This window comes from Mangifera indica, chromosome 1 (assembly GCF_011075055.1).
Source record: "Mangifera indica cultivar Alphonso chromosome 1, CATAS_Mindica_2.1, whole genome shotgun sequence".
In the NCBI taxonomy this organism is placed as follows: Eukaryota; Viridiplantae; Streptophyta; class Magnoliopsida; order Sapindales; family Anacardiaceae; genus Mangifera; species Mangifera indica.
In genome coordinates, this window is record NC_058137.1 from 5,624,745 (window position 1) to 5,652,219 (window position 27,475).

General features: G+C 33.4%; 3 protein-coding genes across 4 annotated transcripts; all 3 read right to left on the minus strand.

The window, feature by feature from the left end:
- Position 1: 1 nt before the first annotated feature.
- LOC123222668 (CDPK-related protein kinase) lies at positions 2-12,119 on the minus strand. Of its 2 annotated transcripts, none has more exons than XM_044645567.1 (11): positions 4,694-6,039; positions 4,318-4,448; positions 4,176-4,217; positions 3,961-4,069; positions 3,397-3,475; positions 3,000-3,296; positions 2,816-2,928; positions 1,567-1,674; positions 1,424-1,483; positions 1,174-1,341; positions 2-976 (listed from the first exon to the last, which is right to left on the minus strand). In XM_044645567.1, the coding sequence occupies exons 1-11, from the start codon at positions 5,294-5,296 to the stop codon at positions 836-838; spliced, it is 1,851 nt and encodes a 616-aa protein (XP_044501502.1). In that variant the 5' UTR covers positions 5,297-6,039; the 3' UTR covers positions 2-835. The 2 variants fall into 2 exon arrangements, with proteins under 2 accessions (XP_044501502.1, XP_044501510.1); XM_044645575.1 differs by lacking the exon at positions 4,694-6,039 and adding an exon at positions 11,730-12,119 and having other exon boundaries at positions 413-976.
- A 1,309-nt stretch (positions 12,120-13,428) lies between these two features.
- LOC123227468 (mitogen-activated protein kinase kinase kinase 5-like) lies at positions 13,429-17,931 on the minus strand. The gene is made up of 11 exons (XM_044652278.1): positions 17,282-17,931; positions 16,449-17,054; positions 16,282-16,369; positions 15,964-16,026; positions 15,714-15,877; positions 15,488-15,563; positions 14,800-14,859; positions 14,600-14,725; positions 14,018-14,227; positions 13,829-13,926; positions 13,429-13,706 (listed from the first exon to the last, which is right to left on the minus strand). The coding sequence occupies exons 1-11, from the start codon at positions 17,833-17,835 to the stop codon at positions 13,679-13,681; spliced, it is 2,073 nt and encodes a 690-aa protein (XP_044508213.1). The 5' UTR covers positions 17,836-17,931; the 3' UTR covers positions 13,429-13,678.
- Positions 17,932-20,353: 2,422 nt separating this feature from the next.
- LOC123210975 (50S ribosomal protein L25-like) lies at positions 20,354-23,228 on the minus strand. Its single transcript, XM_044629477.1, has 3 exons — positions 22,741-23,228; positions 22,538-22,667; positions 20,354-20,849 (listed from the first exon to the last, which is right to left on the minus strand). The coding sequence occupies exons 1-3, from the start codon at positions 23,107-23,109 to the stop codon at positions 20,623-20,625; spliced, it is 726 nt and encodes a 241-aa protein (XP_044485412.1). The 5' UTR covers positions 23,110-23,228; the 3' UTR covers positions 20,354-20,622.
- Between the last annotated feature and the right edge of the window lie 4,247 nt (positions 23,229-27,475).

Genomic DNA, 27,475 nt, shown 5'->3' on the forward strand with positions numbered 1-27,475 from the left:
TATCATGCAACACTTTGAATAAATTTTGAATTACTGATTGCAGATTTTCCAGGCGCACCGTTTACAGGAAGCCAATAAGCTCTGGTAAGCCGGCAGCCCATGAACATACCTGACTCTGAATCTGATTGCTCTTGCAACAGAAAGCTTTTTTCTCCTCTATTAAATAACTTGCAGATAAGAGCATATGTAACCCTTGTAGAAATCAGACCTTTTCTAGTTGCATAACCGATTGTTTGGAAAACAAAAAATAGGCACATCTCTGAATGACAGCTGCTATAACAGCCCCCAAGTAGCAAAATTATGTGGGAAAAATAGTCAAGAGTTCAGGAGCCACGAATTGGTTTGGAAAATGTTGAATCAAATTAACTAGTTTAGAAAATATTCATCAGAGCGAAGGGTTTGGGGTAGAAAGTTTTTAGACCAGAAAAGATGATGAATTCATTGCAATCTTGAACTTTATCAAGACGGTAGAATATGTCAGAACATCAAATGTCTGGTAATCAGCTGAGAAATATTCTCACCTGCAATTGAAAACTTTAACTACAGCTTTACAGTGGAAGACATAATTGCCTAGCTTCACAGCATGAAGTTAGCCACCAACTTCAGTACTTCAATTGTGGAACTTTATAAGGTTCTACTATAGAGATGAGATGAAATTAGTCCCAACCCAAACCTACTCTGCCATCATTATGTAAATCTCTTCAAATTCAAATTCAGGCCTACCAAGACTTCTCATCATTCAGGCCTATCAACACCTCTCACCATTTCTTTTATTCGCCAAAACAGTTTTCACCAAGAAGTGTTACTTTTAGCTTCTATGTTGGTTACAAAACTTCTATTGGGCTTTTGCAAGGGATCGGCTTGATCCACCATGCAGCAACTTGACAAACCCTAGGAAGCTCAGCTTTCCATCAGTGTGCCTAACCCAATCATGGAGAACAGCATGAACAGTGACTGAAGGCCCAAGGCCAAGTTCCTGAAAAATTTAAATATAAACAATAAATGCACAGTGTATTGTGCTGTTGTCTTCAAATTGCTAAAGCTACAGATTACTGCTCCATGGTGACAGTGATATTAACAACTGAATCGATAAATGCAGCCAATTGACTGAAATTAACCAAAGAAGGCACACACAAACTATTCTAATGTCGAAAGATCAGGAAACTGACATACCGAAGCTAATTCCTCAATGACAATTGCCCTGTTTCCATCTTTTTCAAAAAGTTCATAAGCACAGCGAGCATGTTGTTCCCATCGATCAAGAGCCTCTAGCTGATGAACACTTAATGCAGCTGCACAAAATTCCTCAAAGTCCATCCTTCTGTATTGAAGAGCATTAAGCTGCCAAAGAAAAAAGGAATTGAAGTTTAAAATTACAAATTTTGGGGAATACTACCTTCAAGATGTAAGTCAAAGGACCTACTGATGTCATAAAATCAGGAATTCGTGACTCCATTGCATCTGTAGAATTTTTCATTAAAGCCTGATCAAAGCAAGAGGTGTCAAGAGAGTCGATCACAGTAAAATCAACATTAAAAACTTTAAAATATTCTAAAAGAATCTAACCGCTCTAATAGATTCAAAGCTTATGGAGCTATTTTTGTTTGGTTCCAGTAATGCGAATTGCTCCTTCAAATAAAATAGTTCATCCACAGTCAATGTTTTAGAGAGAGCCTGCAACATCGCAAATGATGTTAATAGGCTAACCTACAGAAATTAAAAGTCCAAAAGACAATAAAAAGAATATAGTGTGGAGATGTATAAAGTATACAGTATTATTGGACAAGGATTCTCAAATTAAAGTTTTCATAAAGAAAGTGGGGCATTTTTTTTCCCAAGCACTTTATTCTTCTTTAGCAACAGTGTGTTGCAAATATTTTGTTATGTTTGAATACTACCACTCAGTTTTTAAGGACAATTAATGCAACCTCCAATATTTAATCCTTCTAAAATAAGGTCAGGTAACTCCCACTTACCAGAATAAATTCAAGATCGGTTCCCGAGTGAATACATGACAACTTGTCACATCAATAGTCATGAACTTACAACTGAACTATAACACTAACTAAAAGTCATCTAGTAAATTTGGTTCTTAGATTTTAGCCTACATTGTTTCAATACTTTCTCAAATCAAGTCAATAAATCACTCTCATCTATGCATCATTTCCATATCAGCCACCATGTAAAAGAGAAAAGACCTGTACAGAATCCTTTCTCCTCTTAAGAGGAAAAAAATAAAAGAGGCAGTACAATTAGGCAATAGAGCAACAACAAAATGCCATTTTAGATGTACCTTAAATACATTAAAATATTAGCCTTTTTTCTTGAGCCTAATGGAGAGTCCCTTTTTCTTGCCTAACTAAATGTGAAAAAAAATAAGATTAATATTTGTATTCTCCATGAGTTTTTTATCGTCATGGTAAGAAATACCAATGAAAAGTGAAAACTTAACTGATATTAGCATCCCTAAGGTCAGCATTGGTGGACTCCCACTCGATATTGCAATGAAATTATCTTCTATAATAAATTATAAGTTTTCTCGTGGGTATAAATTAATTAAATGAAATGATTGCAATTAAACCCCAAAGGATTGTTGATTCAAGACTGACCATTATTGATTTTTTTTTTTGAAAATAAGAGCTTAAGCCCCATCAGTTAGCCTCTGTTAATAACTTAATATCAATGAAGTTTCAAAATGATTTTGTACCCATATTTATAATATTAACAAACTTGAGACTAAAACTTCATAACTGAAAATAGAAAAGGGCAGACAAGTATGGCAGGATAATGTATAAAAAGAATCTCATATACATACCCTTAGAGCAGATTTTCGGAGAGATGATGAACGCATATAAGCCTTCATCTGTTTGAATATTAGTATATCCAAAGGCACTTTTACATCATTGGAGTTCTTTATCCAGGGATGACCTGTGACAAAGAATTGCTAAGAGCATTTCAACTTTCTAAACACACAAATTTCTAGCAGATGAAGCACTCACTTAGAGCTTGAGCAGCAGTCAATCTTTTTCGTGGATCTTTATTTAGCAGGCGCTTGACAAAATCTCTTGCCTCAGAAGATAGAGAAGGCCAAGGTGTTTCATCAAAACTTGGATCAGCTTTCAGTACGGCCCGAAAGATCCCTGACTCAGTTCGAGCCCAAAAAGGACGACTGCCACACAACAAAATATACGCAATCACACCAATACTCCAGACATCAGCTTCTGTACTGTAAGATTTATGCAGAACTTCAGGTGCCACATAGTATGCGCTACCAACAATGTCATTAAGTCTTTCATCTGCAGACCAATAAAAATCAGAAAGTCTAACAAAAGACATGGAACTAACCCCAAAAGAAAAAGCCAACAGTAAAAACTAGGTAAAGCAGTGAGGACAAACCTGGTTTAACAAAATCTGACAAGCCAAAATCTATGGCCTTCAACACTGAGTTCTCATCCTTTGATGTAAACAAGAAATTCTGATCCAGCAAGTAACTACACTTAGATAAGAATTTATAAATAAAACTGAAATTAGTAGCAAATGCCACATGAATATGAAAATAAGCAGTCAATTCATATATAATATATATAACTGACAGCAAATATTTAACACAATATCATTCAATTGTTGTACTTTAGCATCCCAGTATATAATTAACAAACGTCATGATCTTTTGGACCATAGTCATTAAGTTGGCCTCAGGTCAAACTAAGAGATATGCCTGGTGAAACCAACCAGAGGAATTAGATTGAATAAGCATATCATGGATCGAAGATCCATGTCCTAATCAATAAGAATAAAATATATCTCTCTCTCTCTTAGGCCTCATAAACAGATAACTGTCTTAATCACAAATCAAATCACTCAAAAACTCAATGAATAATTCATTGAAAGAATTCAATCTACCATCATAAACATGAAAAAAGCAGAAAAGATTGATAGAAGAACGATTTTATTTTTCACCTCAGGTTTAAGATCCCGGTGCACCACACCCTGAAGGTGGCAAAAAGCAACAACATTTAATATTTGTATCATCACAGCCTTTGCATCATCCTCAGTGTATTTTCCGCCCCTGAAGAGAAGAACCAACATCTAGCTTATAAACTGCAAGCCTCTGAAAAAAAAAAATTAAATGAAAAAAATGCTGAATTAAGATGCAGTTAGCATCAAAGAAATACCTAGCAAGTATTCTATCTAAGAGCTCTCCGCCTTCACATAGCCTGAAAAATGAATTACATTTTATCAAGATATAGCCAAAAAGACCCAGAGCAAATCAGCATGCCATTGCCAGTAGTAGAAAGAGAAGCAATCAGAACTTACTCCATCACAATATAGACGTTCTCAGTGTCTTCATATGCATCATAGAATTTAACAAGATTGTTATGTCCGGTCAAAGCTCTCAAAATTTTCACCTCCCTTCTCACATCTTCAATTGCAATTGCAGTTGTCATCTACCAGCAAAAATAGATAAAACAATAAGCAAATGCTTAAAATAAGGTTATCAACTTCCAAAACTAAGTGCAACTTAACATAAACCTCGGTTTTTATAACAAAGAAGTAAATCTCGCAACATATTTTTTACATAGCGTACCACTTAAAATTAAGAACTAAACACGCACATCAACCTGCAGATCTAGCTCCACAATGTAAAAGTGTCGCCAAAATAATCAACTAATTAAATCAAATATTTACAGACCTTGGACTTGGGTATAACCTTGACAGCTACTTGCTGTCCTTTAAGCTCACCCTTCTTAAACTTGGCTGCACACGTGTACCCAAAGTGTCCACGGCCGACTTCATCTCCAAGTTCATACTTATTTATAAAATTCTTTGAGAATCCGAAACTTTTATCAAGCCCCGTAGCAGCTTCGGCTTCACCACCTTCCGGAATGGAGGCTCCATTCCGCTTAACGGAGCCATGACGCCGTGCCAACACAGCTTTTATATGTTTAGCTGGCGATGGCGGAGGAAACGGGCGCTTGAAAAATCTCTTGGGCGTGGAGTTGGCCGAAGATCTTCCAGGAGAAGGCTTCTTGGAGAAGAAGTAGTGAGCTGGACTGGGACTGTAGAAGGGGAAAAAGGGGGACTTTTTTCCTTCATTGACGGTATTGTTCCGCAAATCGCCATTGCTAGGGTTGTTGGTTTGATCGTTCACTGAACTAGAAGTGGAAACAGGTTCATTTTTGGCTGGAATAGGGTTTTCCTGGGCTGGAATTGAAGAGCTCTTATTAGGACTAGCAACAGACTCAGGGGAGTTGGGGTTAGGGTCTGGGGAGGGTTTGGAGTTGCAGAGACCCATTTGAAACTTCCTCCCCAAATACAGAATGAAATGAATTCAAAGTTCTAAGGCTAAATCATGACGAGAACCAGAAACAAAAAACTTAAATCTGAATTGAAATCCTAGGGCTTCATACTTAAATGGTAGTAGAATTTTGTCACTGGTGATTGGAACTGTTCATTAAGAGGAGATGGAAAGGAAGATTTTCAAACGGCGATAAAAAGGAAACGACTGTGCCTTCAGATTTGCTTGTCAAAACATAAACATGATCGGTGAAAAAAGCGGGGTTGCTCGTGGGGTCAGTTGGATGATTTACACGTGGCGAAATCTGGGTGATTTTTAGTGAGGTCTAAATCTAATTGATGAAATCTCCTTGTCAGAGACCGCCGATTTGATATAAAAGTCAAAACTGTGCCGTTTGATAAGGTTAGAACGGTTCATAATATTGCCTTGTTTGGTCCAAGAAAGTGTCACTTTAAGATGCAATATACAGTTGAGATTTGGAAAATTATTATAATATGAAAATATTGACCTTTGAATTTGCACTTAGGCTAATGTTGATGTGATAATGATGCACCACTATATTGATTTGAATTTAAGAATTCAGATTCAAAAGCATAACCTAACATTGAGGAGACAATTTGATTTTAGTTGGCGGCCATAGTGTTTTCCATGGAGGCACCTCATCACCCAAAAAGTCAACAAAGGATGAAATTTGTTAGTTTAATTATTTTTAAATTGGGGAAAAAGACTATTTCCCACCAATTTTATAGGTTTATCCCAAACTTATATCCACGAAAGATGAAAAACTCATTTTTCCACCTATGATCAAATTGTCATCCAATTTTTTAGTTAAAGACAAGGATAAAATCGATATTTTATTATTTATATTAAAAAGTTATAAAGTTTATTACTTTTCACCTCCCTTAGGTTTTAGAAACTAACATTTCACTTTTATCTAAAGTTTTTAAACTTTGAAAACTAATATTTTCACCCCCAAACCTAGGGTTTCCATATTTTTTAAAACGTAGCGGCCCCCCATAACTTTCAAAAATAGCAGTTTTACCTCTATTCTTCAACTTCATCTTTCAACGTCATCACCGGTCTCCTCCTTCTCCTGGTGCGACGGTGGTGGTGCGATGAAGAGACAAAAATCTCTTCGTTGCACCACCATGCGACGAAGAGGTTTCTCTTCGTCGCTCCACCCAAACGTCAATCGTCGTCCTTCGGCGCGTCGTCCAGATCTGGACGACGAAGGGTCGTCCTTTGTAGTCGGAGATAGGAGATCGATGAAATACGTCAGTCGTCGGTGGTGGTCGGAGAAGGAAGCAAACCCTATGGGTGAAATCTAAACTTTTTAAACTTTGAGGATGAGTTGAGTAATTAGTCTTTAAAACTTGGAGGGGGGAAATGGCGAAATTTTAAAGTTTTAAGGTTTTAAACAATAAAATGCTGATTTTACCTTTGTCTCTAACTGAAAAATTGGACGACAGTTTGGTCATGGGTGGAAAAAAAGGTTTTTCATCTCCTATAGGTATAGGTTTGAGATAGGCTTAAAAAATGGGGGGGAAATAGTCCTTTTCCCTTTAAATTGCCAAATGACTATTTTTCATCTAAAATTCGATAAAAGAATGATTTTTTTTTGTTTAAACTTGAAAATTTTAATTTCTTACCCTTCATACATTTCTGTTAGTAAAATTTGTTATGTGAAAGAACATAATAGTTATTTTGTACAAACTTTTTCTATTTTCTCTTTTATTATTTTTTTTTAATATTTTCTCTTCCTCGTCATATTCTTTCTATTGTCTCTTTTCCCCCTTTTCTTCATCCTTTATTGACACCACCTTGGTTGTTTCCTATTTTTGACCAAATATGTATTCTAACAATATCATATCTACCCTCTGGTCTTTCCTCTTAGCTTTACCAAATTAAAAAAAAAAAAACATTCACATAACAAATCAATCAATCAATTTTTGTGGGAAAACTCATTTCTTAAGTGGAATTGATATGTTAGATATAACCTAAATTTGATTTAGAATTTGTTTAAATAGGTCTTCAACGTTTGAGCGTGATGAATTAAGTTTTTTTAGTTTCTTTAGTAAACTCTTTCACTTTAGTTTTTTTTTTTTTCACATTTTATATCGTATTTGTGACTCTATAAGTTCTATCTTTGGTGTTCTTTTTAACTTCTTGCTTGAACTTTATTGTTTTCTCCTTCTTTTATTGTGTATGTACACTAGTTTGACTTTTTCTTTTTTGTTGCTTCTTTGAGAGCTTACTTTGCTTCATCAACCATGTATTATGGTATATCTTCATTAGTTTCATTCAATGCTCACCTCAACTTGTGGATCATACTAGCCTTCAAGTCTTTGGCCTTTTCTGTTGAATCTTCGACCTTGAAATTCAAAAGTCAATCAACAAAACTAATTACTAAACATTATGAAAGGAGATTGTGAATTGGCTCTAAGAATTTTTCTTCATGAGTTAGTTATAATTTGAGGACAGAGAAAAGACAAACACTTGAGATTTTGTGAGAAGATGAAGGAGAAAGAGAAAAGGATTTCGCAAAAACTTTAGAGAGGTTGAAGATGGTGAACTTAGTTTGGATATGGAAGCCATGTTTGGTTTGGACACAAAATGTTTGAAAATTTTGGTTGCAAGACATTCTTGATGACAAAATTAGGCGTTTGATGGTGGCACCGTTGGAGAAGGGTAAAAATTAAGAATCAAAAGGGCGAAAGGAATTTCAAAGGAAAATGGTTGTTTCTGAGCTCAAAGGTAAAACTATCACAAACTTGAACAAGTTTTATTGTTCTAAAAGCCACTTGTTAAATTAGACTAATAGCTAAAATTTTTTTTTCAAGGATTTAAGTGATAAATATTTTAAGTTGAATAGAGTTTTGATTTTGTTTTTTAATAGTTTGAGCAATGCTATACTTATCTATTTTTAATACATAATTTATATATACAGATAAAGTGTTATTATGTGATTGAGTATTATTATATCTTTAATTTAAAATCACATAATCAAATGATGATAAATCATCTATGTATACAAATTATGTATAAAAAATGGTTATTCATAATTTTAACAAAAATAAAAACAAATGAAATTCACTCACAAAAAATGGAGAATGGGTAGAAAATTAGACTTCTCAAACTTTAAGGACGAGAATTTTTTGGTTTCATTAGAGTTGGGGTGGGAAATAGCCATGAGGCCATAATATAAAGTAATAAGCGACAGTGGAAGTGATTGTTGAAGAATATAATTCCAAAATTTGCCCACAAAAAATGTCACAACCAAAAAATGTTCCAAAAAATGTCCATTTCAAAGTTTAAGTTTTGTACTAAATTGACAACAATTGTAAAGTAATGTGGTTATCTCAACTCAAGTGATGGGCTTTACCCCACTTTTTTTGCTTTTAATTTGATACTTACGGTACTCCCAATATTCTCTGCCTTTATTTGGATTCGATTCTTGGAGAGTCAAGACAAAGATAATTGAATAAAGAAACAGACACCAGGACAAGGACAAAAGCAGACCATAAATGGTTCCGCTCTAATGTGAAAGTTGAAACGTTGGATAGGGTAAATAAATCTGTTGCTTAATAGATTAGAATAGAAACATATCTGGTAGAACATGTTGCAATTGACTTCACTTGTACAATAAGGCAATTTTCTAGCTTTCTTTCAATTTGGGACAATATTGTTTTACAACTTGGAGTTCAATCAATAATAAAAGATTGAATTTCTAAAATCAATACGCAACAATGGATTTGACCAATCAAACTCCATCATCAAAAGTACTTCAAAATATCCAAAGTCAAAAAGGAAGCTAGACTGCAATTGAGAAAAAAAAGGAAATCTAGTAGAAAGATGAAAAAACAATGGTGACAACCACCTCTGAATTGCATTTTATAAGCCCAAGTCCCACACTTGATGTGTATGTTGTTATATATTATGTATATTTATTTTGAATATATAAATTAATACATATTTGATATATATTATTATATAATTAAAAATAAAATAATATTTAATTATATAATAATATATATAAATATATATTCATATTCCCTGTGCTTACACATTTAAACAACAGAGTCCCTAGTAGTACAAAGCAAGGCCCAATTTATAAACAAATTAAGTCCAAATGATACAAGTGATGGCAGCCCAACCCATATAAATATATTTCCACAAGATTTTTGTTTAGAAACACAGATGTATAAATGATTAGTAACAAATACGGGATGTACCAAGAGCAGTACAAATACTTATATAAGTATTAATATATCATTATATTATAATGATAATATTTAATTCTAATTTAAAATCATTTAATTATATAATGATATATTAATTTTTATATTTGTATTTATATCAATTATTAATACATAAAACATTATTGGTAAATTATATTTTTATATGTTTCTATATCTACATCCAACGTAGAATTAGTAAAGATCTTGAACTATAATGTCACTTTCGCAAGCTTGTGATAGCCTTATTATGATAATATAGACCACTTACATCTTTCCAAGTGCTTGTAATTTGTGAATGAGTTATATTTGAGGTACAATTTTTGGTATCAATCTAATCAAACATAATAATAAGTCTTAAGGGATAGTAGAGAAGTTTTATGCATAAGAAAATATAGATTCAAATTTTCTTTTTCGATATTTCAATATTAGATTTTTAATTTACATAATTTAAGTGTTTTACTTATTTTATATATTGATCTGACCGTAAATGAGTGATCTGACTTATATGAAGTTTTTCATAAAAGAGCCATATTTATTTACATGAATAAGTTTGACATATTGGAGGTTCAATTCTTAGCTTCAATCTAATCAAACATAATAACAAAAATTAGCATATGCTTGGTCTTTAGTTTTGGAGAGTACAAAGTTAATTCATTATAAGCCCAAATAATTTAAAGTAGGATTAGTGCATCCTGGGTTTAAATTTCAACCAGAGTAATATTATGTGTATAATTTTATATATAAATAATAATATATTATCATATAAATAAATAATTAAAAATTAAAGATAAAATAATATTTAATCACATAATAATATATTATTATTTGTATATAAAAATTATATACATAATTTTATTGTTTCAATAATTATGAAAATAATTATGAAAATGAGGTGATTAGATTTTAATTCCCTGTATTTTGTCCTGCCGTACAACAATCAATAAAATCCAAGAGGCAGGACAATTCACATACACAAAAGCCGGTTATAGCAAAGCACGTATTTGGAATTTTAGTTGAATTCTTTCATATAAATATAATTACACCACGCCACTTCCCTTTTATTTTAAGCATCAATTGGCTGGATTAGATGACTGAAACCGTGAAATCAAGAGATGGAATCAGTTGAAGATAGCTACTTGGAGGTCAAGATGGAAGAATTAGTGAAGACAAAGGAAGAACTCAAGAGAGCCAAGGAAACTGCCACGCAGTCATGGTTAGACTCCAAGCCGCTCATTGATGAACTCGAAAGGCTCAAATCAGGCCTTGCAACTGCGAAAAATCGGTATTCTATGTCGAATATCATGGTCACCGAGCTCCAATCAGAGCTCGAGACCACTGCCAAGTCCATAAGAGCCAAGAAGGAGGAAGAACTCAAAGCTACAAAGATGATCAACGAACTGAGTCAGACTTTAGATGAAACCCGGGAAGAATTGGAGAGTCTGAAGATGGTGTCAGATGAAGAAAGGAGAGCAAGATCAAAACTTAAACAAGTTTTGCGGCTGACGAGGCAGACGCTTCGAACATCGCAGCTAACACTTCGTGCTGCAAGGATAGGATCAGAGGCTTTCAAGGCATCCGCTGATGAAGCACTTGGCTACATCAAAATCTCAGAGATTGACAGTGCTGCTGTCGACCTGACTCATGAAGAACATCACGCTTTAACAAGAAAAGCTAAAGAAGAAACATCGCTTGCGGATTGGCGAATTTCTGTTTCCCTGGAGCAAAAGCATGCAGCTGAGGTAAGCCGAAACTTCGCTTTATCAAGATTAAAGGAATCCTACTCTTTAAGCAGATCAAAGAGAAGAAGAACGGAGGGAAAGCTAGTTGAAGAAGGAAACAGAGGAAAAGAGGCAGAGGAACAAGAATTGAACACCAACTTGAAAGTGGAAGTGGAAGCCCAAGAGAACAGGGGATTTGCCATCCCCAAAGCTCGGGCCAGACTGATTGCTGAGTCTAGTAGGACAAACCCACAAGTGATAAGAAGACAGAAAAGCGACAACAATAAAAAGCTGATAAAGAAGAGGAAATCATCAATCTGGCATCAGATAAAAAGCTTCCTTGTACGAAGCTTAGCAAGGATATTTGGATGATATCAGAGGAGAATGTATAGTACAAATCCAGCTTCAACCTACAATAAAGTACTACATCCTTGACATAAACAAAAATGAGAGCCTTCAGAAAAAAAATTTTACCTGAAGCTTCCTTTTGATTGGTTGTTCAACCAAAATATTGCCAGAATTTTCTGCTCTCCAAAGCCAACCAAAGTCCGTAAGTAAAACTCTGTATTGGATGCCTAAGTCCACATTTAACAAATTTCAGCTCTCTTTTAATTCCTCCTGAAAGACAATAAACAGGGTTTAAAGTCCGAATATGATCATTTCTGGGAAAAGTCTCGTGTTGCTCACTACAATGGATTCCAATATTCAACTTTCTCACAAATTATAATTCTAATATACAGTAAATGATTACTTTTCACTCGAATTATATCAAAACAACAAGTTTTCATTTAAAAAAAACAACAAATTTCAATATTCTACTAGTAAATATCGTTATATTTTACTACAGAAACAAAAAAAATAAAAATATTCTTATAATAAAATTAAAATAACAAAATTATCGTTTTATGATTTATTTTACAAGTTTATAGACAACATCAACATCATCATTCTCTTAGATAGGTGACTTATATACTTAACTTAAAATTCTCGAAAAATAATCAAATCAAATATATAAATAAACAAGTTTATAATATCGGTTTAACTCTTGAAATCATATCCAACAATAGTGGGGAGAACTCAAAAAATCCAACCACTTCACATACTTTTTGTCCCCACACAAAGAAGAATTGTGAGCAATTCAATACAAGTCACCATTAACAATACAAACTATTATTGGCAAAAAGGAATCATCAACACCATCACCATCACCCTTGATACCATCAAACACCACCACCACTACCACCCCTTGTCATTGTCGACAACATCATCAGCACCCCCTATTATCATCCACAACACCAAATCCAATTTGTAAAGTCTAAACAAACCATAATCCACCCATGATTAGAATAATAGCATTCCAATGGAATTTATGTTGAATTACACCATTTCAATGTGATTGCTATTAGAATAGTACAATTCTAGTTGAAGGGCATCAATTTTGAAATGGTGGGATGCGATTACAATGCAACTAGTGGTTTTTTCAATCTTATTTTTATGATGGCGGGGGTGCAAAGAAAATTAGATCAATTTTAGCTTGGCCTGTCATTTCTTTAGATAAAAAAGAACTTAGGCAGCTAACTCGGAGCTGAGTTTGCCCTTTCATCTTCCGTCCCAATCCTTCTTTTACAATTCATTTGAATTAAAAGAAAAAATAACTCCTTTAAAATAAAATTGTTAATGTTAACACATCGATTTATTATAATAATAAAACTAAGGGTTCTCCTTTTTCTCATAAGAAAAAGGTTTTCACCTATGAAAATAGTTGTGTGAAAAAAGAACCCAATTTTAAGATAATTTCATTATCTTTAAAATTAGTTAAAAAGACATCTAACAGAGATGCGATGAAGTTCGATTAAAGTTATAACTAAAATTTAAAATTGGATATAAAATTACTGAAATACCTTTTTATAATTAAAGTTAACGAAAATAATTAAGTAAAAGATGAAAATTTATCGTTTTTAACTTTAACAATAACAATTTGTCATTTTAGCATAGTTTAGATGACAATGATTGTTCTATCTAAAAAATAACCAACACGAAATTGATATTAACATTAACATAACATTGACATTGATATTGACATTGACATTGACATTGATATTGATAGATGAATAGCTTAAACCTAAATTCTACAAATTGATCTTCAATCGGACAAATTTACACAGACGTAAAAATATCAATATACATATGCGCTGACCTTCCATTAATTGTAAGTGAGTAGTGTACAAAAAGCTGCTTCTATATTCACACTACCTAGACATTCTTTGCTTCTAGGATGTTTTTATAACTTTACAGACTTCAAGAGGCTTTGATCAATCCCCACAACTCCATTGCTCTCTGGTATTCAGTGTGCTTTATGCATAGAGGACATAAACTAGGAAGACCATCAAGGATTGAACATGAAGAATTATTGAAACCAAAATCTAAGTTGGAAGTTTCAACAGGAGATCACTGAAGGAAAAAAAATGACGTAAGAGGCCGAGTCGGCAGTCATGCAAGAGTAAAGAATTACCAACTTCAATGTCCTGAATTTGATTGTCTAAATATACAAAAGAGAAAGGAATTCCTCCTACCTCACAGAAGACAAATTTTTTGGACTTTGTGAGCTTAGGTATAGAGGACACTGATAAGTTTTACCATCGCAATATTCTCCTAAACTTTGCGGTTTATCCTGTCAAGGGGACAGAGAACATCCTGTAACTTAACAATAGAACTTGGAAAGAGAAAAAAGAAAAGAGAAATTGCACTTATATCTAGCTTACAGTCAATTTCATCCCAGTAAATGAATGGGAGCAAGATGCAACATCAGGCTGCTGGGAGCATTTCAAGAATCGGTGTTCTAGTAACATGCTGGCAGTTGGCCTCTTTGCAGGATTTCTCTGGAAACAACACCGTAAAAAGTCCTTGCCTTCAGCTGATAGATTTTCGGGTATGGCTGGGGTATCTTTCAAAACTTTAAACATAGCTGCAGCCTGCATTACATAACATCAACCAATGATTTGTCAACCAGGAAAGCTAAAAGAACAGGTTAATGTTGGGCAAAATAAAAAATAAAAGATTTTAGGACTCTTCATTTAGTGTACAGAAGAAACCATTGTGCAACATATGCAAAATTTATATTGATCAAAACCTTCTAAGTATCAATAAGTGAATGCTTGGAAAGCAAGAATTATTAATGAAAAGAAACAAACTAAGCACAAAAGAGTTTGATTAAGTAGATCCAAGGTATAAAACTATATAAGACTTCTTATGAATGGTGACTAATTAGCAGCTTGGCATGTTAAGACATTTATATCCATTGCAGCTCATAAGTTAAGCAACATTTAGAAACTGTAGATGCTTACCCCTTCAAACTCATTCCAAGGAGGTCTCCCAGTAAACATTTCAATTATAGTACACCCCAAGCTCCAGATATCAACAGCAAATGCAAAATCAGAGTCATTATCTTTCTGCATGACTGACATCATGAGCTGCAAGGAAAACAATAATGTCAATATGCTGAAGCTATGGACCAGCACAAATTGATGTAGCAGCAACAAAGTACCTCTGGAGCCATCCAGTATGGGCTTCCCTTCAAAGAAAGATCAGCAGCTTGTCCAGTGAGCTGAGAAACAAAAGAGGTCAAAAAATTATTAAGGTCCAATATGAGAAAACAAAATTAATCCCAGATTATGGATTTCATAGCAACAATTAATGAGTTCGGTGTTTGTTGATTGGCCATTAAATCTGTAGTGTCAACTCAACCAAGGTAATAATTTCAGAATTAGTTATGGCACATTGCATGGACCAGAAAGAATAAGCACTAGCACATAAAATATATAATCCTGCTTTAGGGTTCACTGCAGCCAAAGGCTAGCTAGCACAAAATTAATAGACTAATAATGTCAAAAGCAATGCAGGAACAAAATAAACAGAAATATGCTACTATAATTTTGTCAAACAAAAGACTGCAAACTTTCTTTCTGCTTGAACCTTACTGTAACATACTTGCCCAAGCAGAAGAAGAAACACCACAATAAAAGACTCCATCTCACTTAAATTTCGAAAGATTTGAATCTACTGCTTCAGCAGCATGAGTGACATTTTCACATTAAAATAAAATAGAGAAAGGAAAGTCCAAGAGACAGAATGCCTGTGGGAAGAAAACTTTAAAGATCTCATAGCTGCACAATTACAAACATGCATCTCAGTATTGTACATAACAATATTTCAAAATTTTAATCAAAACTCACAAGTTTAGCCATTCCAAAGTCAGCGAGCTTAACCACCCCTAACGCATCAACAAGCAGATTAGCTCCTTTGATGTCCCTATATATAAAAAAATAATAATAATGAATAAAATAGCACAAATTCTGAAAATAATCTCAATTAAATGCAATATTTTACTATTCAGTCTACATTAAACTTAATCAAAGTGTATGCTAACACAGCTTTTCAAAGCAAGCATGCTCTTTATACCTGTGGATCGTCTTTTTACTATGTAAGTAAGCCAATCCATAAAGAATATGACGAGTGAAATTGCGAACAACTGATTCTGTTATGGCTCCACAATGTTCACGAACATATTTATTAACTGAACCAGGATGAACATACTCCAGATATATGTAAAATTTTTCTTCAACCTACAAATGCATAAAATTTAAATTCAATGCTCTGGCAAGCAAACATTAGAAACAGGATGCCAAACATGCAACCAGAAGATACTCACTATTTCACTACCATAATACTGTACAATGTTAGGGTGCTTCAAGTGGCTAAGAACTTTGATTTCCTGAAACAATTACAAGAGTTAGATGAGAGATGGAGAGGCAATATTTATAATATTTTCACAATAAACCAAAGGAATTGTTCATAGCCCAAAAAATCATAACAAGGTATCCAATATGTAACGCCAGGCCAATGAGATCCGCCAAAGCAAACCGCAAAATATATTAACTGGGCCAACATCAGCGTAATAAAATGCTCTTCATATCTTATGCATTGAAGAAAATTGGTTCATTTTGTATGCAAGATGCTTGGTAATAACCTGTTCCAGTTGCTTTATACACTCGGCAGATTTTGGGTCATCAGGAAATATTTCAACCTCTTTCATCGCACACAAAGCTCCAGTTTCTCTGTCAAAAAGGAAAAGGCACATTTAGCGTTTGTTATGGCAGAGGAAACAAGCAATAAAGATACGCAGAAGTCATATACCGATTGCTGGCAACATAAACACTTCCAAAGGTACCACGCCCAATAAGCTTTCCCTTTTTCCACTGATTATTCTTAGGCAGAGGTTCAGGTTTTGCTGGAATATGAGAGACAGAAGTTGTAGGTGAAGAAATAGGTGGACCTGGAGGAAGAGGTAAACGGTGGACTTCGATATGGGTACTAGTTTCAGAGGACAATTTGGATTGCAGGGGTGAGGAAGGTCCAGTTGGGCTGACGGGGTGTCGACATGGACTTCTACTTCGAGGACTTTGAAAAGGAGAATTATCAGCACTAAAAGCAGTGTAATCAAAGAAAGCAGGTGGAGGAAGGCCAAGGAAATCTACGCGTGGCATCTCCGGGGCAGACCATACTTTATTACCGTGAGGAAGAGGAACATTATAATAAAAGTGAAACATCTGATTCATGTCCATATTCTGTGGGCTGAGTATCGGACTTGAAAAGGCACTAGAAGAAGCACTCTTAACAGTACTATATAACCTGAAGTTTTCTCTAGAGCAATCTAATCTGTTCAGATCTTGCTGGGATTTCCAAGTTGACATTGTCTCCAAATATGCAGGCTTCTTCTTCTCAACACCGCGTGAGAACACGCTGCAACAACAACGGAAGAAAAATAATTAAACAAAGCTCATTTAAAATTAATAATTGCTAACCATTAATGCCACTGTAAAAAAAAAAAAAATTAGAAATACATATTGAGTTCATAATTTATCTATGAAAAAATTTCCACCCCACAGTTTGGTTCATAATACATTTTCAAACCTTCCCTTGAACAGGAATTATTAAATATGAAATAATTTAAAAGAAAAAATAAAAACCTCTTAATTGTTGCTCCATCTGATCTATCTCTATAAGTATCTCTAAAACCGTTTCGTTCTCTCTCCTCCGTGCTTCTTCCATTTCCGCCAGCTTCTCTGGGAGACAAGAGCCGCGACTCACCGTTATCATCCCGTACAGGCAACGGCAACGGCAAAGGCAATGGCTGTGCACTTGACGAATACGGCAAAGACCTGACGGTGGACGCATTGGACAATTGACCATAATTGCTGTCCGATCTGGACAACGTAACGGAATGACGTATAACATCCGTTTGTGCTAATTTGTCGATTTCAACCATCTCCTCATCGCTCAAATGCCTTAGCTTCTTCTGCCTCGTCAATCTCCGGACTCGCAAAGGCCTCTCATTGTCGTTGCCATGAGTGGCACTTTTATCAGAAGTTTTAGTATCGCCGTTGTTGTTAGTTCCACTATTGATACGAATATGAGGATTTTTATGACCTTTATTGCGAAGATTATAAGGTGAATGCTGGTCCGAGAGAGTAGAGGAAGAAGAGGTATGAGAAGAGAAAGAGATATTACGAAGCCAACGCATGGTGGTGGTGGCGGCGGCGGCAGTGGCAACCACGAGAAGTAAAAATCATGATATCATGAAGAAGATTTAGAGTTTGTTGAAACGCGGTTTACAACGTAATTGCACGCCAAACGGGATGCTTCTCTCCATTTTAAGAGTGAATTTTATAACCAAAGTTGAAACCTTTGGGAAATTGTTATCACATTATCGTTCATAACCATCCGATTGCGGGAGAAATTTACAAATGTTACTGACGTGGCAGGGTTTAAATTATTTTATAATTTCAGTAATTTAATTAGTTTTAAGTTAATTGGATTTCCGTTAATAAATCCAATATTATCTCTGAATTAACAAAAATAAATTAATTTTGTAATTTCTCCGAAAGAATATAATATATCTAGTAGATTTAAGTTTAAGTTGAAGATGAAGACCCAGTCAGTGAAGCGTTTAAAGGGTGCTGGAGGCAGAGGTAGAGGTAGGAGGAGGAAGTCAATAGCGAAGAATGTGGGGATAATTACAATTTCTCCCCGACATTTAACTGTAAAGAAAACTTTGGTTTTATAGAATTTTTTCCTAACGTTTTGATCCCTTTCTCTCTTTCTTTCTATTAGTGTTAGATCGTAATTGAATTGACTTAAAGTAGATAGTTAGTTTAGTTTAAATTTGTTTAGTTCAAATTTTAGTTAAAAAATTCGGCTCATTTTGAAACTAAATTGAATTTGAGTTAGAAAGTTTAACTCAGTTTAACTCACGAGCTAAGTATATAGTTTGATTTAGTTTGAATTTAACTCATAGCTCAAATAGAATTATATTAATTAATTGTTAAACGACATCATTTTGTCAATAAATTATGAATTCGAACCATAAAATTCAATCACATATTTGAAACATAAATTTAAATTATAAATTCGAATCAAACGCAAACTAAATCATTTTTATACGAACTGAACTTGAACTACATTTAATGTTGACTTAACAAATTCAAACCAAACTATTTTTCATTTGGACTGAACTCAAACCAACGGAGTGTTTGCACTTGGTTAAGATCTTATCCACCCCTACAACCTGTAACATTCCAATTGCAAGGTGAACCTGACAAGGACGAAAATGTCAATAAAAAAAATATACAAAGATTGGAGTGTGTCCCTGGTGGCGGGGAAGAATGAAGAAGAAATGCATGTGGAAGTCAAACGGAGAAGATGTATAAGGATGACCATGTCTCTGTACACGCCATCAATATTGAATTGATGGTTTTATTAAGTAGTTAGAGGTCCAAATTATTTGAGAATCAAGAAGAATATAATTGATGGGAGTCTACGGCAATTAAAAGATGAAAGGTGAGATGGGTGCTCTGTTCATCACCAATTATCCTTATATATTTCTTCTCACAAATTTGATTTTGATAATACATATAATACCCAGTTAAGACATAATGATATTGAAAGAATTAGATGGTGTAATTTGTGTTATCTGTTCCCTATATGACATACAAAAGATATGGGTGGGGTGTTTTTGTCAATTACTTACTCCGGTCAACACACTTAAAAAATAATTTAAATTTTATTATTTTTATTATTTTATATGATTTAAAAATAATAAATTTTATTATCAATAATAACATAACAGATAATATAATAATTAATCTTATTATCACATTTATCTCAAAATCTTGATTTTATTATTTATAATTATATTCTTATTTATTAATTTTTTATGATAAAAAATGACCTAATATAATATAAAAATATTTTTGAAACTTCTAATAAAAAATAATTATTATTTATACTTATCAAATTTAAAATATAATAATAATTAATACTTAATAATATCAATTTTAATAATAAAATATTATTTAAATCAACTAGCCATAAGGATGATTTTGTAGTTGGACGGAATTCATGTGCAAACACCTGCCAATCACTTATACATGACTTTAAAGTTCTCGAGTAATTTGGACTAACTTTAGCTGACATTGCTATAATTTTACATGACTTATATATGTAAACTTTCCACAAACTATTATATGTTGGCGAATTTTAGTATTATTAAATAATTTGTAATTAAAAACTAATTAAATAAATTAATATAAAATTATTACGTTTACCGCATTAATTTGTAACAAATAGCTTCCAGGTTCACTACCATTTTCTTTGAAATCTTTGTTAAAATTAGGTAGAAATTGTTCACTTTGAAGTGCAGAAAATTGAATACCAGAAGAGTTTCTCAAGAATTTCAAAGATTAAAAAATAATAAAAATATATAAATTTATAATAAATATTAAATATATTACTATGTAATTAAATCATTTTGAATATTGTAAAAAATACCTTCCAATCACTTGGTGACACGTTATCATCTATTCTTGTTCAAGAAATTTCAAATCTAGATGATATTCTTGATATCCCGAGTCAATGATATCAAGCCCCATTCTTTTGTGGCTATGTATAAACCCTGTAAGTTTTCCCTAGAGACAACTCGGTTCAACTCTGCCTTTATTTTTTTTAGAACCGAAAGGAGAAAAAAATCAATAGGCAAAAGAGAAAGAAACCAGCACTTAGCTGGAATACTACAAAATTTCATCAGTCACCAACTATTGTTGTAACTGTGTAACTAAACTGTAAAGAATCTACAGGTACAAATATAGCATGCAATACTTTCAGTCATTTCAGGAATACAGTCTAATAATTGGTTTCTAATCATCTCAGGAATACAGCATAACCTAAAGCCCAGCGAAAGCAACAGGCTTATTTTTCAAATTGCATGAGTAATACTTGTCAAAATCCACAAATACTATCTATCCTTCGGTGCCTACATCACTGCAGGTTCTGGGTTTCCCAAATTTGTTGCCACAATCTTACATATAGGCATGTTCTCATTCTTGCTTAAAAGTTTCAAGGATGGATGTACCTCTACGTCATGCATGAAGATTTTATCCCCAATATCAAGATTGCTGACATCCACCTCAATTTTTGGAGGAATGAGCTCAGCTGGGCAAAGATACTTCAGACTAGTTCTTATCCTGTTAAGGGAACCACCTTTTTGGATATAAAAGTAGCATTAGCATATAATTATTTTGGTGACAACAAGGTAAATTGAGTTTATAAAATACTTGCAAGAACGAAAGCAGTAACAACATACAATGACGACATCAATCTCAAAAATGGTAAAGTGAAACACTTTCAGTCAAATCCACCTCAATTAATGGAGGAATGAGTTCACCTTGGCAAAGATACTTTAGACTAGGTCTTATACTGTTAAAAAACCAACCTTTTTGACATAAAGAGTAGCATTAGCAAAATATTTTGCCGATGACAAAGAAAATTGAGTTTGTAAAGGACTTCTGAGAGAGAAAGTAGCAACAGCATACACTGACATTATCAATCTCAAATTACAGTAAAGTGAAACACTTTTAGTCAGATCTCCATAGTCAATTTACAGTCATAAGGAAACCAGTCCACTCTAGATTTGGATGAGTAAATCATAACAAAAACTCTAGCGTTCTCCTATCTCTTAAATCCAGAAGCATAAAATAGAACAAGAAGGTGGCCTTCCTCAGTAATGCTTCCCAAAATGCATTCCAATTCTTTTTCATTATGGCTCCAAAGACATGAAAAAGTTTTGCACACAATTTAAACAAATTGTAGAAAAATCCTACAAATATCCATATTAAACTTAAAAATTTGCTATTACAATTCTATAAATTGCCTATATGTCCACGAATAATTTTTGTTTTCCAAATGGATAACACACTAATGTGCTTACAGTTCTTCTCTCAGTTTCTCCTATCTAAGCCCTTTGACTATGGGAAAAGCTAGCAAAGCATATCAAAGTTGTCTTGACTAACTTTAAAGAAGCAAACAAATTATTTGAGCCTTTTGGGTTCAGAGAGGCAGTTCAACAATAACAATTAAAAAAAAAAGAGGAGAAAATGGCTCTTAGAGCTATTTTAACCTCATGTGTAAGTGGTTCATTTCTTGAACACTACAGAATAGCTTCTTGTTGCGGAAAATGGTAGTAAATTTTCTAAAAGAAATGCTAACTTCTCATATGATATTTCATAACCACTAATGGGATGAGACAATACTTGGAAGCAATTGTAACATTTGCAAGCTAAACAAGAGGAGAAAAAGGAAATAGAGTAAATTAGCACAGAAAATATATGCTAAAGATGTTGGAAATTATATTTCATGCATTCCCCAAGGTTCGGAACCGTTTTTATACGTTCTTCATTCTTGATCAACAATTTTTTGCTTTGCAGAACTCAAATTCCAAACTGACGATTAAAATCAATATGCTATTTGGGCGCCAATTTTATGAGTAAGGTAGCGTACACCTATACAACCAAGTCTAAATCAAGGTAGATGTCTTACTGGAAAATTTTCCATCATGTTATATGCTGGAAAAAATTACAAACAAACTACTGAATAATAAATTCACTAGAATATCCTCAGCATTTCTAATCCATAAACATGCATATTCTACATGCTACATGGAGAAAGTAATGTTGAAATTTGTATTAAACTTCGTGGTTACAGAAATAACGTGGACATTGAACTAAAAGAGTTCCATAGATGACGCATCATAAGTTCCAAGAAACCTAATTTATAAAAGTAATTCAATATTATCATTTTCCTCTTCACATCGATGTACATGCATAACATCCCATGTATATGCGAGGAACACTCAAAATATTATTGATATGGTTAACAGAAAGCAAATTTACCTTTCTTGAGACCAGGACAGCTTTCTTCTCCTTTGAAAACAACTGGCACATCAACCTTCAACTCGGTCCCATCATCAGCCCACACAAACACCAAATTCAATATATGCCCAGTCTCTTCATTCTTATGAACCTATACAATATTCAACGTTTCACAAACCGAACAAATTAAACCAATATGAATGATAAAAACACACAGCTATTACCTTAATGGGCAGTACTTTTCCGGAATCAAGCAAAACTGATGACCCGGACCCCGCTCGGATCTGGAGCGGGAAAGTGGTAGAGTAAAAGAAGGGGAGTTCCACGGACTTGAGAATGAAGTGAATTTGTTTTCTTTCAGTGGTTAAGAGTTGTTTCCTAGAAAGCGATCTCCTTTCAGGACTTTTTTCGAGCAAGTTCTGTGCAAAAACAACTGCCGGGATTCGACCCTGGACCCGGTCCCTTGACGCGACACGGCTACCGGTAAACTCTCTGGGGATCGCTTGAATCGTGTGATAAGATGAAGTACATTGTGAAAACGGTGAGTTGTGACTATGGGCCATCGTTCTCAGGGTGCGCCACCATCCCGACATGGTTGTTTCGGTTTAGCGGAAAATTTCAGGAAAGTGAAGATTCCGGCTTGGCCGTGGCGTTGTGTGTAATCGACAGAGGGTTTTGTGATCTCAGGGATTTAAGAATTGCTGGGCCAGAAGCTTCGCCCATTGGGCTTCAGTTGGGCTGCCTAGATATTGGCTCCGCCTAGTGGAATCAGACAGATGAGTATGTGACCACAGACCATTCGTGTTTGGCCATATTGTTACACCGATAAGGCAACCCCATCCAACCCGGACACGAATAAAACAAATTTTAGATTTAATGATCGATTATCACTTGAAATATTGTCAAAAAGATTTGATCAAATATTTATATGTATGGAGCCTCTTCATTATCACTTAAGCTAACCTTTCTATGCAAGGCAAACAGTTACTATGAATAGATATTTGTCAAAAATCTTCTTTTACGTAACATTGGCATTTTGCGATTCTGAATTTGCCAATCAGAGAAAACACACTTCTGTCTGTTGTACCAGTTTTCTACCACAACCCTCACAGCCACACGCCAACTTCAACTGCTGCCCTTTTCTTTAACAAATCCTGTCATACATTATCATACACGTCACTGTGAGTATTGTCGGTCACTTCTTTTTAAAACAAGCAATGTACATTTGAAGACAAAATAGATGAAACATTTTCAAACTCTTTGTTTTCTGCTATGGTGATCAGCCGTTAACCCATTTCACATTACGCAGCGGAAAAGGCAGCAAGCCGCAAGCATTTGGGTGAAGTGGTGGGGGCGGCTTGATATCATCGGAGTATATATGTCAATCTTTTAATTAATAAAATAAAATAAAAAACTAGTTTTTGGACCTTCTGGCTTTGGTCTTGGGGTTTCTTCATCTTCGGTATATGTCGACTACATGCACATGATTAACCGGTTGAAAGTCAACAGCTAAAAAAGTTAGACTTTGTTTTAAAATATAAGACAAATAGATGATTTGCATGCAGTGGCACTTGCGATGGTCCATCCTTCATAACCTATCATACCATCCCAATAACTATGTCTATATGCGGTGAAAGTTCCAAGTTAAACCCCTTTTTTTTTTAAGATAAGTTATTGTATTTAATAGACAAAGAATAGTATTACAATACAATTATATATACTTATTCAGATATATAAATATATACATACTTATATATATCATTATGTGATTAAATGATCTTAAATTAAAGATAAAATAATATTTAATCATGTGATGATATGTATAAATATATGCATATTTATATACTCAAAATATATATATAATATTGTTCGTAGTACTATATGGAAGTAGATTACATTACTTTCTTAAATTGAATCTAAAAATTTATTCGTACATTGATCATAAAGAAATAAGATAACTATATCAATTATATGATCTCAATTTATCATAAAGTAATAGTTTTCTTTTGTAGACAAGAGATGAAATAAAAAAAAAGGCGAAAAGACTTATTCCCACCAAAGGTTTAGTGAAAACCCAACTCCTACTTTTCAATTTTTAAAAACTTAAATACTCACTCTTCTGTTAAAATTCACTATTAGGATAAAGGGTAAAAAAGTTATTTAAAAAACTAAAAATTTATTACATTTTCCCCCTCTAAGTTAAAAAAACTAACAATTTTCCCTCGACCAAAGTTGAAAAATGACCTTTTCCCCTACCCAACCCTAAGTTTCATACTTTTTAAAATCTTCTCTTCAACCGCCTCTTAAACTTTTAGAACTTTCATTCCACCCCCCAAATTGTTTTAATCTATTGCCCTTCTGCTAGCAACCTCGTCCCTTTGTCTTTGGCAGTCCCTCTAGTTGAGATTGAGTAGTCGATCAACATCTATCATCAACGATTTAGCTCCCTTTTGACGCGATGGCGACATGATTCCATGGCCTCTCTTCCTCTTCTCTCTCTCTCTTGATGTTAAACAGTGACGAAGCATTCGATGATGACGTGATTCTGGCACAATGGTGATGCAACTCAGTTTTGAAGTTATGGTCGTCTCTTCCTAAACAAAGAAAAAGAGATAGAGACGTCTCTTCGTCGATGGATCTCCATCTAGGAAGAGACGACGATGATGCCTAAGATGTCGTCATCTCTTCTTCTCTTTTTTAGCTTGTCACTGTGACCGAAGATGGTCATTAGAAAGGGAAGAAAGAAAACCTAGGGTTTTGAGGGGGCAATTGTCACTTTTCAAATCCTGTGTGGGAGAAATTACTAGTTTTTAAACTGGGAGAGGAAAATGTGATAAAATTTTTATTTTTTAAATTTTTTTAATAAATAATAGTTTTATCCCTAATTCTAACTGAAATTTTTAATTAAAATTGACTTATTGATGGGTGTTTGGGTTTTTGAAAAGGTGGGAATTCGGGTTTTTACTATACTTTGGGTGAGAACAAGTCTTTTGGCCTAAAAAAATAACCTTATAGATATTAAAGAGTTATATTCTTAAGTTATGTCCTCTTTGTTGTCTTTAGTGAAAAGAACTTCTATCTACATTCTAAATTGATGTGCGGATAAATAACACCATCTTTCGAACCTTGCAAAGAAGATATCATTTTTGTATATTTTTGTATATGATTTATTATATTAATTAAAAATAAAATTATTTTTATTATAAAAATAATAATAAATAAAAATATAATTATAATAAAATGAAGATTATTTTGAAAATTTTTTAATATTTAAGGTGAATATAGTAATCAGATTATCACTTACATTATCTAATATATCATCATTATTAATAAAATATTATTTTAATTATTATTAATAAATAAAATAATATAATATAAATAATAAAAAATAAATGATTAAAATAACCTTTATTAATCATCAATCGAACAGCCCCTTGAAATTGAACGGGGGCCTTCAGAAGATTTTTTTGGGAAAAGAAATTGACAGCATTATGGTTTTAACTTGTATTCCAATTAGGTCCCACTCTGTACATAACAACAAATTCACAGTCGTTTTCCCCCACGCCACACGTTCCCACTAGTCCAGACAAACACTTCTGTATTCGCGTCCCGTTTAAGGAAAGCGATTATCTGTATGCTCTCTTGCTCCATCACCTCTACATTATTCGCTTTCCTAAATTACCCCTTCTTCATTTTTGTACATTCATTCTTTTTCTAAATCCTCCTCTGCAGTCGGTCGCATTTTCAAGTGCTGACTATCAGAAATTCACCGACGATTAAATATTCAAAAATTCTATTCAGATTACCGGCGATATAAGTAGCCGGTGGTGGCTGACGTAGCTAATGATTATCCTTCGGAGCAGTACTGGTTAAGCTTAGGATTAGTCTTTTCGATAATGAATGCTAAAGGAATGCCATCTATCAAGTCATTCAAAAGGCTAATTCTCCGCACGGACTCTGACCGGGAATTGCAGGTCACACATTACCTCTCTTTTGCCCTGTCTCGTGAAAACTTAATTTTACAAAAACACCCTTATATTGCATAATTAAAACAATCATAACATGAACGAAGACTCAATTCCATGAGGGTTTAGGATATAAGGTTGGTTCAATCGTGTCACATTTATTGCTGTGAAGTAAAAGGTTATGCTTTTTCTAATTTACCATTAATAGCCTTTCTCTTTTAAACATCAATTTTTACTTAGAATTGTAATTTATCACATTATTATTAGATACCTTTTTATTGTTTACCTTTCTTTGTCTATATTTGGTCGGGTACTTCATGTCATGCCAACTTTTTCTTTCAAGGAGAAGAAAGGTTACCGTATCCTTGAGTAAATGACTAAAAGATTAATACATGAGTATAATTTTATATATAAATAATGATATATTATTAGATAATTAGAGATAATTTTATCTCTAATTTAAAACTCTCAATTATACGATAATATATCATTATTTATATATAAAATTATATATATTATTTTATTAATGGCTATAAAGGCCACACATTGTTATATTGTTTGAAAATTTTGAATTTTCACATTAAAGAAAGTGGATATTTGGTTTATTAAAATATTATTATAAGAATCTACATTATATTATTAATATATTTTTTTTAAATTTTTAGTAATAAAAGATTTTAATAATTTATTATTATTAAAATTGATGTGATAAGGTTGAATTATCATTTTTATATTAAATATTAAAAAATTATAAAAATAATATTAATTTTATAATATATTATTCATATTTATTAATTATTATGCACACGCGTTTACTTGTTTATAAATTTATTAATTTACTTTCAATAAAAAGAGTTTGAGGAGGGGCAATTTTGGCAATGAAAGGAGATAGTACAGGGACAAAGAGGTAACTCAGTTCTGCATTGAATACTTGTTCAGAATTGAAGGACCTTTGCTTTCCAACCTTATTAAATTCACGTTCAGATAACAAAAT